This window comes from Netta rufina (assembly GCF_964035555.1).
Source record: "Netta rufina genome assembly, chromosome: 4".
In the NCBI taxonomy this organism is placed as follows: Eukaryota; Metazoa; Chordata; class Aves; order Anseriformes; family Anatidae; genus Netta; species Netta rufina.
The window spans coordinates 65,365,106-65,383,195 of NC_140127.1; the positions used below are offsets into that span (position 1 = coordinate 65,365,106).

The following is an 18,090-nucleotide window of genomic DNA, read 5'->3' on the forward strand; positions in this document are numbered from 1 at the left end:
TTTGAAGAGCATGTAAGTGGTTGGTAAGGCGCTAACAGTACTTTCAAGACAAAAGGAATTGTGTATCTGTATGTACATGAAGCTGAACGTAAACCTGAGTGTTACCTCCTTCACAACACAGTTTTCTTACCTAACTACTCCATTTTTTTTTCCAGCTTTCCATGTTTTCTCAAATTAGCTTCATGAAATCTTGGGAATGAAAGAGCACAATGATTGCGGAGCTATTCCATGAGAAAATTCCCACACATGAAAGAAAAAGCTCTGCTTGTTCTGTTGTGAACTCTTAAGGTATAGACAATGAATCCGACCCTCTCATGTTTTGAGACCTCTCCTCGTTAATTGTCAGTGAGAAATTACAAAGGCTGCAGACAGATAATCTTACAACAGGTACCACAGGGCATTTTTCACCGTGTTTTCAGTTCAGACTAAACCACTACTTCAGGGTCTGTGGCATAACAAATTGATGCAGGTTAGGTTGGTTGCTTTGAAAAAAAAAAAAAAAAAAAAGATTTTTAGGGGCTCAAGGCAGCTTGTGTTCATTCTTAGTCTGTTTTGTAAGTGATGGAAATTTGACAACTTCAGTTTATGAGCTAGAGACAATTACAGTGTGCGTTTTTTACCTACTTGTTAGGGAAAATCCTGCAAGGTGCTGAGCTGTTCATACTAAATACCAGTTACTTTAATTGAACTAGATGAGAGCTGAAGATGCTCAAAGAATTAGGTTCCTCTTCTGCCTCACTGACTTCTTGTTGACGGGCTACCAGCCCTTATAAAGGCGGCTGGTTGTGTCCGTTTTTCGGCATGCACACTGCCTGGCAGTTTAATGCTGCTAAAATGAAAAGCTAGTTAGCTTTCCCCCAAATCCCATGCAGCTCTTCCAAGTTTTTTCTCATGTGCATATGTCAGCACGCTCAGACTTGAACACAGCACTCAGTAATACTCACAGATAACACATTATACTGAAATTTTCTCTGGTTTATATCATTCAAATGTGAATAGGATAATTGGGAGTGTACTTTATAGCTTAGTCAGATCCTCACAGAACAAATGCAGCCACTCACATTATTTTTTATTTTTTAACTTCAGAACTGCCCACAGAAGTAAAGTTTTTTTGTTTTTTTTTTTTTTTTTTTTTTTTTTTTTTCTTGTGATGAGTATTTCTTGCTATTAATTAGGTTTTCTTCTGTGGGCATCCGAGCTAGCAGCTGAGGGCAACACAGCAATGAGTGGATGCGAACAAATCAGCCTGACAGCAGCTTGGGTTTTTCACTCTGCCAAATGGAGCCATTGTTGGGAAAAGTGCTAGGAAAGACACCTAGATTTTTTTGAATCTAGAAAGAGCACTATTCTATTCTATTTATTTATTTATTTTCGTAATTGTAACAATACAAACAGAAATTATTTTGGATCCTGAGAGGCCATGCTAAATGAAAACTGCTGTTTGGCATTAGGGCAATTAGGGTACGGCAATATGCGTAGTAATTTACATATAATAGAGAAGGAAGCATTTGTTTTTTGTTAATTGGGTTACAAGGCAGTAAAGCTTTGCCATTTATTAATTTGTTGGCTGGCAAGGTGGTGGGAGCAAGCAGGCTGCTTTGACACAACCCGTGTGAGATGATGGCGCTCTCACGCGTGAGCAGTTTGTCGGAAACCCTGCAGGTCACTGGGTGCTGAACGATGGCGTTAACATAAACACGATGTAAATGGCAATCATTTTGTATCTCATCTATATAATAAAAGTGTCCTAAGCGTATCTTGATACATTAATTTAAATCGACCTTTAATTAGGTAAACGATCCATAAAGAGCATGCTTGCATGGGTGATTCTCTTGTGACTTTCTACAGCATTGTGCCTCTGTGGTCATCTTGCTCTACTGTGCTAAGAAGCCTGTGAGCTTGAAATATAGAACAAATTTATCGATATTTTTATTTGCAAGAGTTCTTCTTGCAGCCGATAACAGGAGGAGTATTAGTGTTGCGTCTTGGTTTCGGCCCAAGCAGACTGGCGACTTTCTGTAATGCTTCTCCGTGTCTGATCAGAAATGAACCTGCTAAAAATCAAGCGGTTAACTGAAGCCTTCTTAATCTTAATCTGATCTGACAGTCAATAAAAATGTGAGCAGACTTTATTAGTATAGCAGTAATAATTCTGCCATTAACAGGAAGAAACTTGTCTTGGATTTACAAGGCACTAACTCTTTTTCAAGCTTTTTCTATTTCCATTCTGGGACTAGAGGAGCTCAGAGGTGTCTGATACTAGGTTATTTTTCTTCTTGTGTGTCTGAGTGTATTTGCTGGGCCAGAGTTTATGGGAGAGATAAAAGGTGGCAGAAATTTAGGAAAGCCTTTTTGTTTTAGGAATCCTTAAACATGGACTGAAAGAATAAATGGTGAGAGGTGATTTAGTTACAGGACTTTGAAAGAAATTCATGGGAGAAACTTCTTTTTCAGTTTTGCTGCAAGCTCTTAGACTTCTCTCCCATTCTGGTAGATACTTGTATTTTGAGCCATACTCATATTTTGTGCACACAGCAGTGATATAGGGCAACCGGTATTGTTGCTGCCGTATCCCTAGCCTAGAGTTACAGCACTGTGTTATTGTGAATTACGGATATATTAAATGTGCATTATTTATTAGATTGGAAGGTTCTGTGAGTGTGCATTAATCTGGCTGCTGTAAAAATGGCTTTAAAGCCATTGAAGTGGACGGGTAAAAGCCTTTTACCTAGTGGCTGAAGTTTTTTCTGTACTTATCCTGAGAACGTGCTGCATAGACACAGATGGTGCAGGTATCTTCATAATATGTTCTGTGTTGTCAGGGAGCAGTCAGACGATCACTTTCTCTCCATCCACCTCGGTCAGCATCTTCTCAACCCTTCTCGATTCCAACTAAATTGGCAAAAGGGGGAGGTCACGGAAATAAACGGCAAGTGCTATGAAGGGAAAATTTCGGGGCAGACAGGGAGGACTTCACTGGTGGATTCGTTATGATCCTCTGAGATTTATGTGAAAGACAGTCTGATGGGGGAAAACGTCTGCAGACCTTGCAGTTACCCACGATGCACAAAGCTGGAGGAAACCAGGAGTCATTAGTTCTAGAGCAACTGATTGTTTTTAGGTTTTGCTTTTCAGTTTCATTTTGGAAACGTTGGTTCCTGCCAGGTGTAAGGAGCTGGCCCCTTGGGAACTTGGGTGTTATCTTCTCCTCTCTTCCCTGCTGCTCACTGGGAGCCCTGTCTGTCCAACACTGAGGTGAATGCAAAATGGGCAAGCACAGCCCAACTTCAGCTGAATGTGGCATTCAGCTGAAGCACTGGTTCTTGTCTGCAAGTTTAAATCTGCAGGGGCTCAGGCCTTTCCTTCTACTCAGTGTATTTTTAGGTTATTATACAAATGTTGAGCAATCTTCACAATTTCATAGGAGACATCTGGGAGTGCTGGATGGCTGTCATGCCAGGATGAAAATTACTCAATAATTGAGAAATCACCCTTTGTATTGGTTAATATGACTGCGGTTGGGCAGTGTTTCCTTATTTTTTTTTTTCCCTTTAGAGGTTGAAGTGCAAGATGGAAGGTGATATGGTCGATACACAAGCAGTGCCCAGCAGGAATGACTTCCCACTGTCACTTGTGTGTTTTCTGGGAGCTTCTGGATCACTGCCTAATTGCTGCACCCTTAAACAACACGTCCACACAGTAAAAATTCAAACAAGTGTTTTACCACCTCCTGTCACTGATGCCAGTTTGCAAGAGCCAAGGGGTTTTGCCTGGAAAGCTGACTTTCTGTCCACTGAGGCCAGGTGCTTCTCCTCTTACAAAGGTTGGTGGTTTAGAGGAATAAGGTAACATGAGGAAACTGCATGCAAGGGTCGTTCTTGTCTCACACTTGTCTTTAACTTCATTACATGGCTTCCTACAGCCACAGAGGCCTTTTAAGGATGTTATCATCTCCTCTCTTCCCTGCTGCTCCAATGTTGTCTCCAGAAATCAAGATTTTTATTATTTTTTTTCTTAACGATCAGTCTGCTTTATATACAAGACACAAAGTGTTTGAGGAATGAATTTAATATGCAGCCTCCTAAAGGGCCCCAGAGGCAGCTTCTGGTGACGTGGGCCTGCCTGTGGCCTGGTGACAGGGTCAGCAGCGCTGCTGCTGGGGTCCCCGAGTGCAGGCTCCTTATTCCCTTAACTCAGAATCGGTGGAGGAGCGAGGAGGAGGAGGAGGGCTGCTTTGAGGCTGGGGGGCTGTGCTTGGGACTATGAGTTGTATTTTTACAGGGATGAGCAGGGTACTCTAGGTCACTGTGGTAGAAATCCCAGCCCTGTAAGTGGTATGGTTATACCAGTGGATACTATTTTTTCTACTCATCCTCCAAGAAATGCCTTTGTAATCTGAATTCTGTAGGCCATTAGGGTAAGGGAAGATTACAACCAAAACTGTTTGACTGACTCCCCTCACCTTGGTTTTGCCCAGCCCTGACCTCTGCTGTTATGTGTCACCTAACGCGCCGACCGGTAGCTGCCATCCTTACTTCCCTTGCTGGCCTTTCAGACATTGGCTGGGACATTGGGGCTGAGCAATCCCACCTTACCCTAAAGCTGGATCCAGCATCAGGGCTGGTGCTGGGCTGCATGGCAGGTCAGACCCTCCAGAGGTCCCTGCCAGCCTGAATTTGCTGCTAATTCCACCTTGTCCCTTGTCACAGCACCAGAAAGCTTCCCCAGCATGAATTTGTTCACAGTTACACCTCATGCCTGTAAATCCCAGGTCCCTGAAGCAGGCAGTGCTGGATGAGCGAGCGTCCCTGGGAAATGCTGGTGATGAGCCTGCTGCCTGCTAGGAGCTGTGGGGCAGAAGAAGGGATGCGTTCCTGCTCTCCGCCAAAGTGTTCCTTATCTTAATTGCAAAAATTGCAATTTTGCAACTGCTTCATTCATTCCTCTGCTTCCAGCTTCTGACAGAGCCCTTCTGGCTTTTCCGCTGCACCTCTCCGGGCCTCACGGCCAAACCCCGTGCTGCGAGAGGCCAGGCTTGCCCGCTCCACAGTCAGCAGGTAGCACGTCCACACCGAGGGGCTGCGTGAGGGTGGCTGGGGGCGCTCTGGCTCTGTCTTTCCCTGCAGCGCCACGGGACAGCCCGCAGGCAGCCGGTGCTGCAGCGGGGCTGCAGGAGCACGGTCAGAACCAGCAGCCCAAAGTGTGTCCCCATTGGGGTACGGGCGGCTGGGAGCATGTGGCTGCGGCCCCCTGGGTGACCTGGTTGCTGTCCCCGAGTGTGACCTGGTCGGTGACCCAGAGTGTGACCCAGGGTGTGACCCAATGTGTAGTCCTGTGGGTGACCCGGAGTGTGACCTGGTGGGTGACCTGGTGGGTGACCAGGTAGGTGACCTAGTGTGCAGCACCGTGGGTGACCCAGAGCATGACCCGGTGGTTGACTTGCTGGGTGGTCCCATGGGTAACCTGCTGGGTGGCCCTGGGGGTGACCCGATGTGTGGCCACGGAGGTGACCAGCGTGTAGCACTGCGGGTGACCTCGAGGATGACCCCATGAGTGACCCGCTGGGTGACCTGGTCGCTGTCCCTAAGTGTGACCCGGTGGGTGACCTGGCTGGTGACCCAGTGGGCGACCCGCTGGGTGACCCTCTCCCTGACCCTCTGCCCCCACCCTGTGCGCGCCCCCACGCGTGCCCCGCGGAGCATCCACCCCTGGGGGCTCCCCGTGCGCCCCCTCCCGCGCCTCCCCCGGTCCCGGCGGGGCCGCCCCGGGCTCTCCCCCGGTGCCGGCGTTTCGCTGCGGGCCAGCAGATGGCGGCGCCGCCCCGGCCGGGCGCTCAGCCCCGCTCCGGCTCCGGCTCCGACCCTCCCCAGCCCCCGCCCTCCGCGGCGGTGTCTCCCTCGCCGCCACCTCCCCGCCTGTCACTGCCACTCCGGAGAGCCACCATGGCGCACGGCGGGCCACGCGTGTCCCTCGCAGCCACCGCCACCGCCGTGGCCTCCCGCCTGCCTCCTCCTCCGCTGCTGCTGCTGCTGCTTCTGCTGCTGGGCTCCGCCGCCGCTCTGCGCTGCGCCGAGCCCTGCGGCCCCCCCGGTCCCGCAGCGGCCGCCCGGGGGGCGCGGAGCACGGCCGGGGGGCGGCGGAGCACGGCCGGGGAGGCGGCGGGGGGCGGCCGCTCCGGGAGAGCATCTCCCCCGGCTGGCGGCCGGGAGCGGGTGGCCCTGCTCAGCACCTCCTTCGTGCTCAAAGGGGACGCGGCTCACAACCAGGCGATGGTGCACTGGACGGGAGAGAACAGCAGCGTGAGTACCGGGGGGGAAAAACCAAAAGGGAGCCTGGGAGGGGGGCTCCGTGCCGGCCGCCGGGGGTGCCGGCGCTCCGCCGGGCTCGTCTCGCCCCGTGCCCGGTGGCCCGTGGGATCCCCGCGGGCGAGCAGCGCCCCGACGGGCGGCGAGGTGCCGCTTCCCGAAAGTTTGGAAAGTTTGGAAAGCGGAGGGGCAGGGTGCCGCGGGGAGGAGGGTGGCTGACGGCGAGGAAGAGGAGGATGAGGAGGAGGAAGGCTCGGTCCCGGAGCGGCGAGGCGCGCACCCCCGGCTGAAGGAGAGGCGCTGCCCTCCGCGGGGAGGGGACCCCTGCAGGGATCTCCTTCTCTAAGGTCTGCACGGTTACCTCGCGGCGCCCCCTCGGCTCCTTCATCCCCTCGGGACACCCACGGGATGCTGCCTGCCGCTCCCCGGGGGCTTCTCCCCGACCAGCTCCCCCCTCCTCGCCCCCCGGCACCCTCCCGGTTGTGTCCCAGTCCCGGCGATGCCCGAGACCCCAGCGCCCGGAGCGGGGCTCGCCCCGCAGCACCAGCGCTCCCAGCGTCCCGCTGCTCTTCACCCGGAGCGCTTCGAGCCCCGAAGTTTCGTGGCGAGCCCGGTTTCGTTTGCCTCCAGCCCTCCCCTCTTCGTGTGCCGACCCCGATGGCTGCGTGTTTGCACGGGCGGTCTCAGGGCTTGGCTTTGCTGCCCGTGGCTTCTCCCGCACGCAGGCGGCAGCTCGTCCCCGTGCGCGTCCCAGGCAGGCGATCCCCGGCACCTTGCGCTGCCCGCACAACTTCCCAGGCAGGGAAATGGTAGGAAGGCTCGAGATCAACTTTCCCCTAGAGGATTTTAGCGTTTCGGGAAACCCCTCGGGTGTTTTTACTGCGGTTCAGTCGAGCTCCTCCCCTGCTTGAACTTTGTGAGTTTAGCATAAAGTTTACTTAAACTTGGCTCGGTTCAGAGCGCTGCTGTTGTGGTGCTCGCAAATCCGCGAGCTGTCATCCTTCCCGTGGGGGGCCGGGTCCTGTTTTCCACCTGTCTGGTTGGGGATCCACCCGGGATGTGTGGCGGCCGCGGCTCGGCGGGTGGGGAAGCAGCGGTTCCCCGGAGCACGCCGGCTGCTCTTGTGGCATCACGCGTTTTCGTGTGCCAGAGGTGGAGGCAACACCGCAAAGCTTGGCGCTTTCAGAGCCGGTTTCTCGTTTGCTCGGGAAGGAAGGGTGAGAGGATGGAGGATGGCCATTTTCTGTTCACAGAACGCGTTGCAAACCAGCGGCACCAGCTCTTGTGACTCTGCCCTTCCTCCCCGGTAGGCTGCTGCCGTTCCCTGCCTGGGGACGGTGCTTGCAGGCTGCTAGGGTTGCCTCCTTGAAGAATTCAGTAACCAAAAGTTGGCAGAAGTTCGTTTTTTGACATAAAAGGCAAGATACCGCCTTCATGCAAAGCGCTCGGCACTCTGAAATGAATACAGCAGAGCCTCGCTAATCCACCTTTCTGGCTGGTGGTCTCTCCTCACCTCCATGCAAAGATTTAATACCAGATGCTGCAGCGAAGGCTTGTGTTGCTAAAACGTTATGAGTTTTTCACAGTGTGCTACAGTTCACTTGCTAGCGTAGTATGAAGTAGGCTGCTTGAGAGCAAAGATAAATGGCAACTGTCAGAAGAAATGAAAGAAGTGTGGTCTTTGATGCAACTTGTTAGCTCTTTTTTGTTTGCTTGTTTGCTATCTACTAATTCAGCACTGCCGGGCGGCACTCTCGTCCTGAATGCCTGCAGATATTCTCGGCGGTATTTACACGTTCAATAAGAAATGCTTTTTGCAGAGTTACTTAAAAAGTGTGCTGCTTGCCGTGCCTGCCATCAGGTGATTACTGCCAAGCAAGACTGGGTTTGAAGGAGTGACCTGGGAATGAAAAGCTTTGCTGTCCTAGCCCAGGCAGAGCAGGCAGACTTTTTGCACTGGGTGTTTTAAAGGCTGGCTGTCAGCAATTCTTTTTGTGCCTTCTGTTCTTGTTAGCTTTGTTTTATTGCACGTTTCCAGTAGAAGAGCTGATTTTAACAAAGGCTTCCTGAGAAAAATGATTTGTAAAGAGATTGTTTTTTTTTTTTTCCTCCTTGGAAAGAAAACAGAAGAAGCGAATGAAGCCCAATGGAAGCAGGATGGGCTTATGGGGTTCGGAAGGAATCCTGCTGCCTCTGTGTATGTGAGATTAACACGTTTGAAACTAAATACCCAATCCAAAACGTATTTAAGGTAATAGTGAATGTTTGTTTGTTTATTTTGCCCTGGGTTGGGTGTTTGGAAGTAGCAATGCTAATATCCATCTCTTCTTGAGCCTGGCACCTTATCTTGTAAGTCTCAAGCCTAGGAGAGCTCCCCTTGCCGTGGAGGTACAGGCTTGAAAAGTGAAGTGCTGTTCCGTCCCAGGCGTGCTGCTGTCGATGGAAGGACCGTCGTTCATAACCAAGGGCTGGATCAGGCCCCGTGAACCTCGTGCGGCACTAAGCAATCTTCAAGTGTCACCACAGACATTTGGCACCTCGTTGGAGGTACTCAGCACTTTGTAAACCATGGAGCTAAATTAGTTCCTTTCCCCTTTACAGCTGCGTGGCTGAAAATTTGACAGTGATGAGCTCCAGATGACCGTATATCCTTTTAAACACCTCACCTAGTGAAATAAATGAAGAAGAAATACGCAGTGGGATTATTCCTTTGAGCTCCGTGATGGGGAGACAAATAACCGTAAAAGCTGAGGGGGCAGCTGCTTCTCTGGGGAATGATCACCTGCACAAATAGTGCATCGGGAGCACCTCAAGTGTGGATCGAGGGCAAATAAATAACTTTGAGGGGGGCAGAGGTTAGGCTGATGTGCACATGGAGCTTTTAAAAAATATATGTACGTCTTGTAAGTCCTCCTGCGCTTCCATAACAGGAGCATGTGATTTTGGGTTGCATGTGATGCCTTGAAAGAAACAAGGGAGGCTATACATTAAATTGTTCCTCTCTCCTCCCCCTTCTTTTCTGTAGCGTAGAAGCCTGATGTCCTCTCATAACGCCACTCATTTTGTGAATTAGGGAAATTGCTGGGTTTGATAGCACAGCAGAGTACATGGTTGAGCTGATGGCAAAGTGAGCTTGAGTAACTGGGAAGATCGCGGTGTGCTCCCTGGCTTTGTCACCAGAGAGCTGCGTGGGGAGCTATGCTAATTGCTTCCTGTTTTCTGTCCACATTGCTTTTATTTTGCAGTCTGATAATAAATTATTTATGGATTCCGTACAGGGTAAGCCTCTCCCTGACCTTTCTTGACAGTGGGCTGCATAACTAAAACTGCCACTAGTGATGCACGCCTTGCAGACCCAGTCCTTTAACACCAAGGGTGTATCTTGGTGAGTTCCTACAATTAGCGCTGCTGTTCTCTGTCCCTACGTCCACAGGAATCTGTTGTGCGCTGTTACTTTCAAGCAAAGGTTCACACAAGTGGAACTGATTCCCTTTCTCGTCGTCAATAATCATAAGCTGAAGATAGACGTGGCAGGTGGGTGGTGTGGCACACGCTCAGGTCAGGGCTCGTGACTGATGTTTGTGAACTGGTGAGGAACGGGGAGCTGTGCACGCTTACAGAGCAGCCTCTTACTGCGTTAAATCGAGTATGTGTGCTCCTGGCTTTACTCAAAGTACACTGCCCACTTGGATTTAGGGAAGACAGGCACTTGATAGACGAAACTTTTAGCATTTTCTTTAGGAAACCTTACAGTCATCCCAGAAGCTTTTTTTTGTTTGTTTTTGTGCTGGGTGAACAACTTGCTTTGCAAAACTGTGTTTTTTTTGACCCTCCTGGAGAACTCCCATTGTGCATTAATACCAATTGATTAAAAAAAATAATCAAAGCCAGAACAGAAATAGGGGAAGAACGAGACTCGTATTCACAGTAGATTTTGGTTCCTAGGATGCTCTGCATGCTCTGTTCAGGCTGCTAAAGTGCCGTGAACAGGATGTCGGCCAATTAGTTCTGAGGCTGCAGCTTCACGGTGCCAGTATTCCCTCGTTTTGTTTGCTGTCGCAATATAAAGTCCCATGCAGGCACTTATTTGTCCAGCAAGTTGATGTCATGATCTCTCCTAAATGAGTAGCTCTTTGTTGTGGGAAATAAACATACAAATGCACACAACCTTTTCAAGACTCAATATTTAGCAGCAGCTTACCAGAGGGGAAGATTTATTGCACATCCACAGAAATTGTTACATGCAAACTTCAGCTGGTCCAGACTTCTTTGTATTTGATGCCCAGACATCAAATATTTCTTTAATTTAAAAAATATTATTCTTTGTAATACAGTTTCACTGTATATCATTGGTAGGGTTGAGTGATCACTAAATGTATTCTTCTGCAAGATATTTTATTTAATTGGTTTTCTGTTTTGTTCAGTTTGCAATAAATTGAGCTGAGGGTATCTATAAAAACCATTGACTTCAATATTACCATTGCACTATCTGTAACGGTAAATGTAATTATCTACCCAAACTGGGCAAAAGCCCATTTGTGGCAAGGTTTTGGTGCTGTTCCTCAAGAGTAGCGAGGCTACTTTTAAGGAACTAAAAGGAGCACGGGGTCAAAAATCCCGATGGCTCAGACCTTTGATAAATGGCAGATATATCATCAAGTGGAAGGCAGATTTTCCACAGGGAGGATTTTTTTTTTTTTTAATTCCTTGAGATGATGGCATGATAAAAAGCACAGAAACCAAACCCAGTAATCATATTTGAATGGCAGAGCGGAATCCCTCACTGGAAGCCAACTGATTTTAAGCTGACTGAAGGAAATGAGGAGTTTAACATCATATATATATTTCATCATGGTGTGAATTTTGTGGCTAGCTTCATTTATTTGTTTCTCTCAGCCTCCGTTTTCCCCCTCTTGCAGCCCTACAGCCTGCTGCTCGTGTCGCTGCCTGCTGAGCTCTCTCACATTTCAGCAAATTCCACCTGATGAAAAGAGGGAGCACCTCTTGTCCCCTGGGTAGACACGGAGAATTGATACATAATTTAATTACAAACCTCCTGTTTTAAACATGCCTCAGAGTCCTCCTCTGGGAGCACCCCTCCACACCTGCAGTCTTAGCTGGTTTTAGCTGGTTTTGCTGGTTTAACTGGTGTTACCCGCTTTGCCTAGGAGCAAGCTACAAGCAGCCTTAGCGTGAGCAGGCACTGCTGTGCAGATGTTGGGGGGTGCTCCCAGAGTTTGGATCCGGGAGGGAAATTTAGCAGTAAACACCACGGGCACACACAAGATTGAAACCATATTTCTGATGCTGATGATATATTACAAGTGCACGATGAGCCAAATCTGGCTTAATAACAACCATTAAATACGTGTTTGCTTTTGGTAGCAGGGTCACGTATCACAGGGGGAACTTCATGTTGCAGGTGTGTACAGATTTATGAATTAAAAGCATGAAACTGCCCAGATTGTGGAGTTGTTTCATGCCAAGCCCTTTGTATGCCCAAATAAAACATTCCGTGGTTGTGTCCGTTAAGACCAAGGGGTGCTGGCACAAGGTGCAGCACAACACAGGTGGGATCCCTCTCGTTCCTGGAAGCAGAAATCCAAGTATACAAAAGCTGAAAGTATAGATTGGAAGTAGTCTGCAATACATGGCTGCTTGCAGTAGCTCAGGACAAAACTTGATGACCTGCAACATTCCTTCGGCATTTTTATTCTCGTAGCCTCACATTCTTTACCAACCATTCCCATCCCCAGCCCCTTGCCCCAGCAATAATAACTTAAAGCCCTGATGAATCGCCGATGACAAAAATGCTTGAAAGAAGTAATGGATGAGATCCTTTGTCATGCCCAACCTCAGCCTGCACATCTAAGCTTGGGCTTCTGCAGTGGGAAGGAGGCAGAGATGGTCCTTGGGCTGATCTTGTTGATGATAATTGTAATGTACATGCCTGAGGAAGATGGGGTGAGTTGTCCCAGGAGAATGTGCACCTATCTCTCTCTGCTTATTTTAGAGGGGTCTGGGTGACTGACTTAGGTGAAACACAGGATTTGGTTAAAGTTATCCCTAACCTGAATAACTGATGGTTGTGGCTGCTGCAGTTCCTTCTGCACGGCTGGTAGAGTTTGAGTTACGGACTCAGGCTCTGGTGTGGCAGGCATTGCTCAACCCCAGTGCGAAAATGCAGTCACAGCTTTGAAGAGTCTGTGCTTGCAGTTTTACCTACGTCCATCCTTGAGAAACAGAACTGTGTGCTTAAAGGATGTTCATTGACAGAGATCACACAAAGGTCTGTTTTAGTCCAAGGGCTGCTCCTGCAGCTAGGTATTTTTTTCTAACGACGTGGAATACTCATACATAAGCAGTGTTTGGAGCAAGGCCTGATATTTCCCTCCAAGAAGCTGCGTTTCAAAGGGAGTTGTTCCATGCACCATATCCCGTGTTGTGCGTGTGCAGCACCGCTTCTGTTGGACTCGCTGGCTTGGGTAAGCGGAGAAGCGCCACGTTTATGGATCCTACTGGATTTTGTCAGCCCTGGGTGAAGCTGGTGTGCAAAGAAGAGAGATGCTCTGACGCTGCTCTTCTTGCAACCTGCGGTGATGCTTGGTGAGCCCCACTGCCCTGATACAGAGATAGGTCAGGGGAAGTGTGAGGCTGGGCTGGAGGTAGAACACGAGGTGCCCAGTGAACAACTTTTGGGTTAAATTGCAGCTGGACAGGAGTATTGAGGAACTTTACTCTTCACCAGTTTCCTCTGAAATACCGTTTGTGGCACATAGGTCATTTTGTGCCTCAGTTTCCTACCTGTGATGTGACAATGGTGGTACTTCCCTAGGATCGAGGATTGCTGTCCTTCTTGATAAACCAGGCACTTTGATATGAAAGTACTGTTTACCACCCAAACACCTAAAAGAGGCAGGATGATAGAAGATGATGTGTGGTTTCTTGGCTGCTTTGGCCACTTCGCAGTACAGGCTGGAGAAGAAAAGGCACTCCTTGTCGGTCCTGCTTGTTCCGGTGTTCATTTTCATCAGGATTTGATCAGGATTTGATTTAATGTGTAGCCCAGTTTAATTTAAATGCCTAGACTTTGGTACTTCAGTGGTCAGACCATTGAATAGACTTCAGAGTGTCTGACTGCAAACATTTCCAGTGCAATTTAACCTGTATTTAACTGGTTCCCTCCCCTCATTTACCGGTATACTGAAATAACTCTGCTTCTTGCTCACTGTTTGTACCTTTCTGCTTTTGCAGACTAGTTATTATTTCTCTGAATAACTTCTATTTTAGCCTTTTAAATTTTCTTTCTTCCCAACTCACTTCTGCTAGCTCTTTAATCGCGCCATCCGAATAGGACAGTATCTCTATGGAGCTGTATTCACCTGCCGCGTGTTTGACGGGCATGTTCTTACCAATGTACATGCACCCAGGGATGGTTGTTCATTTCTGGGTTCCCTCTAGTCTCTCCAATGTCCCTGTGATAATCTGTGTGCTCTAAAAAGAACATTGTAGGACAGCAAGTAGGGTTTTGTTTGTTTTTAAGCGGTAAGTCATAAAACCACTCAAACAATGTGGTCATTAGGCAACATCTAATTGCTGTGGTTTCTCTGCAGTAACACTGTTAAAAGTTTGTACTAGTAGATGGAGTAGTTGCAATTAATGTTTAGCCTTTCCCCGTTTGCTTCATGAAATTTCTCTCTTCCACGGTGCCTGGAAGCTCATCAGGGAGCGGTGTGGCAGCAGCGGATTTGCAAGCCCCAGCTACCAGGATGCGTCCTCGTTCCTTCTGAGCAGTGAGCCCCTGTTTACTGGCCAGCACGTTCACTTTTAGCAGATGGCAAGCTGCAGTCTGTGAAAACACATTTTTTATTACTGTTGCTGTCTCTTCTCTGCTCCCAGACTGTCAGTGCCCCAAGGGAAAGAGCAGTCTTCCCCCAGCACACGCACGAGCGAGCTGTGCTGCACCGGGGCTCTGCTCCGAGTCGGTAGCATTTAGGTGCCTCTGTGATACCAGCAAATAATGCCAGTGCTGGCTGAGGATTGAGCTCTGCCACCTGGAAATTGTAGCAGTGCCTCACTGAGCCTCCCAAACTGAGCCAGGCTGGAGAAAAGTTGCTTTTCTTGGGTACTGAAGAACAACCTATTTATGGTTAATGTATTTCCACGCCTGCCTCCAAGAGCAGCTGTCACTGCAAGGCAGATGCCCAAGGGGCTGGAGCTGGGAGGTTACAGGAGCGTGTTGGAATCCCTCTTTGAGCTTTGGGCAGTGTTTCACAATGTTAAATGTGACTGAATCTGAAGAAATAGTTGTTTCTTCATTGGAAACACAATTGTATCAAGGGATGGTAGGTTGCCATGAAATCCTCCTGGGTCTAAGTTCAATAAGATATTTTCCCTGTGTTTGCTACTGGAAAATACCTTGTAACTTGCTCTTTTCAGAGGATTGAAACTGCCTGTGAGTGCAAGGCATCTAAATCTGCAGCAGTACTTGTTAAATCTAACATTTATGGAAAACTGAATATTTTGTTCTTGGTTTTTCCTTTTGTGCTCTTAGGTATTGTGTTGAGGGTTCAGCATAAGTAGGGATCAGCACTAGCATAGGTGGAGGTAAGAAAATAATTCCCTGGGGGAACTCCTGAACCCCTTTTGTCCAGGCAGCTCTTTTTCTTGGTGGGCTCCATGAATGAGGCACCAAACTAGAAATAAAACAAACTAAACCAAAGAGATGCCAGGGACAGGTTGATTCCTTGGTGCAGAGATACCATCACACATCAGTTATGTTCAAGGGTCATCGGGGACCCATCGGGACACAGTGCACACATACCCTGTGCCTCATACATCGAGCCTAACCTCGATGGGTCTTAACTGAACCCCAGCATCCCAGGCCACAGCAGGTTGGTGTTGATGTATCCAAGTTCTCATCTGTTTTTTAGGGTGATCCCACTCTTCTTTCTCAGCACTTTATGGGGCACCGTTGAGGTTAGTAGGGTTAAAATTAGATTTGGCTGCCACATCTTGATTCGTGGATACGCTACATGAGCATCATTCCTTCTGACCGCTCTCATTTTAGTCCTGTAAACCACACAAGTGTAATTGGTATGCATGGGACTCTGGAGCCGTGGGTATTGTCGTATTCATGTGGTTAGAGCAAAGAAGCAAGCAGGCACACGAACTAAAAAGCTTTCCCCTCCCATGGGCACTAGGATTTCATCAGAGTCGCAGGTTTTGATTTAGAGGGAAATTTCTTATTTTGTTAGTTTGTCTTTTAATCAGTGGTTTCCCATGTTTTCCTGCCCGTTATCCAACCACATAATGGAGAGCATATTCAGAGATCTCAGCTGTCTTGAAAGGGGTCTTAAAACATGTTCTTTGCCCTAAGAAGTGAAAAATGAACAGAAAACTTCGATGTCAGGAGTACAGTGGCTTCGGAGTGAGAGCTGTGTCCTGCACAGCAGTGATGGACCACTGGGGAGTGGCACTGAACTCCTTCTTGTTCTTGGCTGGGTTGGTGCAGGGGGTAGAGAATTGGGAAGCTGTTCCTGCTGACGGTTCCGAGCTTTGCTTCCCCAAAGCAAAGGCAGGGAGACCAGTATTGACAAAGCCAGCTGAGACCTGGTCCTCTTCTTTTTGAGGTTTCCCAGCCTGGTAGGAAAAGCAAACATGAGAGAATCCAGAGTGATTTTTCCCTCTCTTGTATGTGACAGCCACTGAGGTGCTGCTGAGCACATGCAGCAGGGAGGGTGATGTGTAGATGGGGCAAAAGTGCCCAGTGTTTTTGAGCAAGTGGCCCATTATCAATGGTTTAAGTTTCTCTTGGGTCTCAGCTATTGTTATTAATCTCTAAAACAACTGTAAAGAAGAGAAGCAAGAAAGCGAGTTGCACATCAGCTGTACAGCATTTTTGTAGCTCTGTGAAGCCCAGCTGGGATTCACTGCCCAGACTGCTGGCACTCACCAGCTCCTGCCAAGGAAGACATAGAAGGAATGCATTCCCCTGCAGTTTGGCTGAATCGGACGCCTCAGCTTACAAATGGCAAGGTGCAGCTCAGCAAACACATTTTCAGTTCCTAATGAAATACCTGTGGTCTCCTTCATGCAGCATCTCTCAAGGGCTACTGTGCAGAGCACTGAGGGCCACAAGATCTTCTTTTCCTTCCTTCCTTCCTTCCTTCCTTCCTTCCTTCCTTCCTTCCTTCCTTCCTTCCTTCCTTCCTTCCTTCCTTCCTTCCTTCCTTCCTTCCTTCCTTCCTTCCTTCCTTCCTTCCATTGATCCTGGAGAACTGTAAGAGACAGCATTTTTTGAATTCACCCCTTGTGCCCCGTGTTCTGTTGGTTTATTTAAAAGCTCTAGAGAGGAGCAGGGAAAGGCCTTACCCACCGTGGGAGATTGATATCAGGCCACTGCACATAATCAGTGCAAGAGCTGGGTTGTTAGCTGCTAAATTATCAATACAAAAGTGTGTTTTAGCTTAGTTTAGCTTACTTCACATAACTGCTCCTTAAACATGCACAAACTGGCACAACGTAAGACCTGAATGAAAGCCAAGCTTCTTCATCTGCTGGTGGCCTTGGTTCGGCTTGGTCGGTCTGCTGGTGCCCAGGAATGTTTGAGCTGCTTTTGTGTGTGCTGGGGAGGCCGGAGATGTTTTACCAGCACCAGAGCTGCACAGGAAGAAGTTTGAATTGACATCTATATTGTTGTGAGCCATTACATCTTGTCTCTAACGTTGGTGACTCCAAAGAGACTGTTCCCGAAGATGGGAAGGTAGAGTTAGAGAAGGAAATCACCTTGTTAGCAGAAGCTGCCAGCAGGCCTGCTCACTGTCTTGCTGAATTTGGCGAAGTATGTCGAGGCTCCCGAAGGGAGCAGGACTCAGCCCAGGGTGATGTTTCGCAGGGGTCGGTAGCTCAGAAGTCAAGCCCGTTGAGATAAGAGCACTGAAATTCCCATTTAGACGTAGATTGTGCGCCAGGAAATAATATCAAGAGTTCCTAGTCTTTGATCCACAGCCTGTTGTGCGTGGAGGGTTCACACAAAATATGCAAGCTTTTTATTTTTGTGCTGCAGCTAAATAGACTTGTATTTATTAACTGAGCCCGACTGTCACAATCGCTGTCACTCAGCGAGAAACCCGTCTCCCCTTTAGGCAACTTTTACATCTGTCCTTTGTTTCCCTTACTTTTCTGTCTGCTTGTTTGTACGGCTCTCATTCCTCCCCCCTCCTTTCTCTGTCTCTGAGTCTCCTTTGTTATTCTGCCTTCATTTCTTCCCTGCATTAAATCACCTTTCTCACCCCTGAGGCTTAAATAGCATCATCTTCCCCATTCCATCTGCAAAAAAGGATCTTCAAAGACGTAGTCAGTAATGACACCGACGTGGCATCAGTGCAGGAGCTGCTATCCCGGCGAGCAGAGATGTTCACACTCGGTCACACGTTGTCTGCGGGCTTGGGCAGACACAGGGGCATTGCTTCAGGAAAGCTTGTGTTCATGGCACTATCTGTAGCTCTGGAAGACAGCAATAAGACATGTTTAAAAAAAAAAGTCCCCAGAATATCATCTAAATTGCCAGTGGCCCAGGAGCAGTGTGTTTCACCTCGTGCCCCTAGCCTAAAGCTGCGGAGTGATCTCTTAAACTCATCGAGGGAAGACTGGGGAGAGCAAGTGAAATACACTGCTGCTGTGTCAAGCTTCTGGGTGAGTTGAAATGATCATAATTAGAAATGAAAGACTCAAAATCCCATTTCCAGTCATCCAGTTCTATAATCTGCACATACCATCTAAT

At 48.4% G+C, this 18,090-nt stretch overlaps 1 protein-coding gene across 1 annotated transcript in view; it reads left to right on the plus strand.

Moving 5' to 3' along the window:
• Positions 1-5,942: 5,942 nt before the first annotated feature.
• SORCS2 (sortilin related VPS10 domain containing receptor 2) overlaps positions 5,943-18,090 on the plus strand; it is a gene marked incomplete at both ends in the record, with an annotated part of 543,493 nt that continues 531,345 nt past the window's right edge. Inside the window, one exon of the mRNA XM_084286795.1 lies at positions 5,943-6,299. Within this exon, the coding sequence (XP_084142921.1) occupies positions 5,943-6,299 (357 nt within the window). The remainder of the gene's footprint in view (positions 6,300-18,090) is intronic.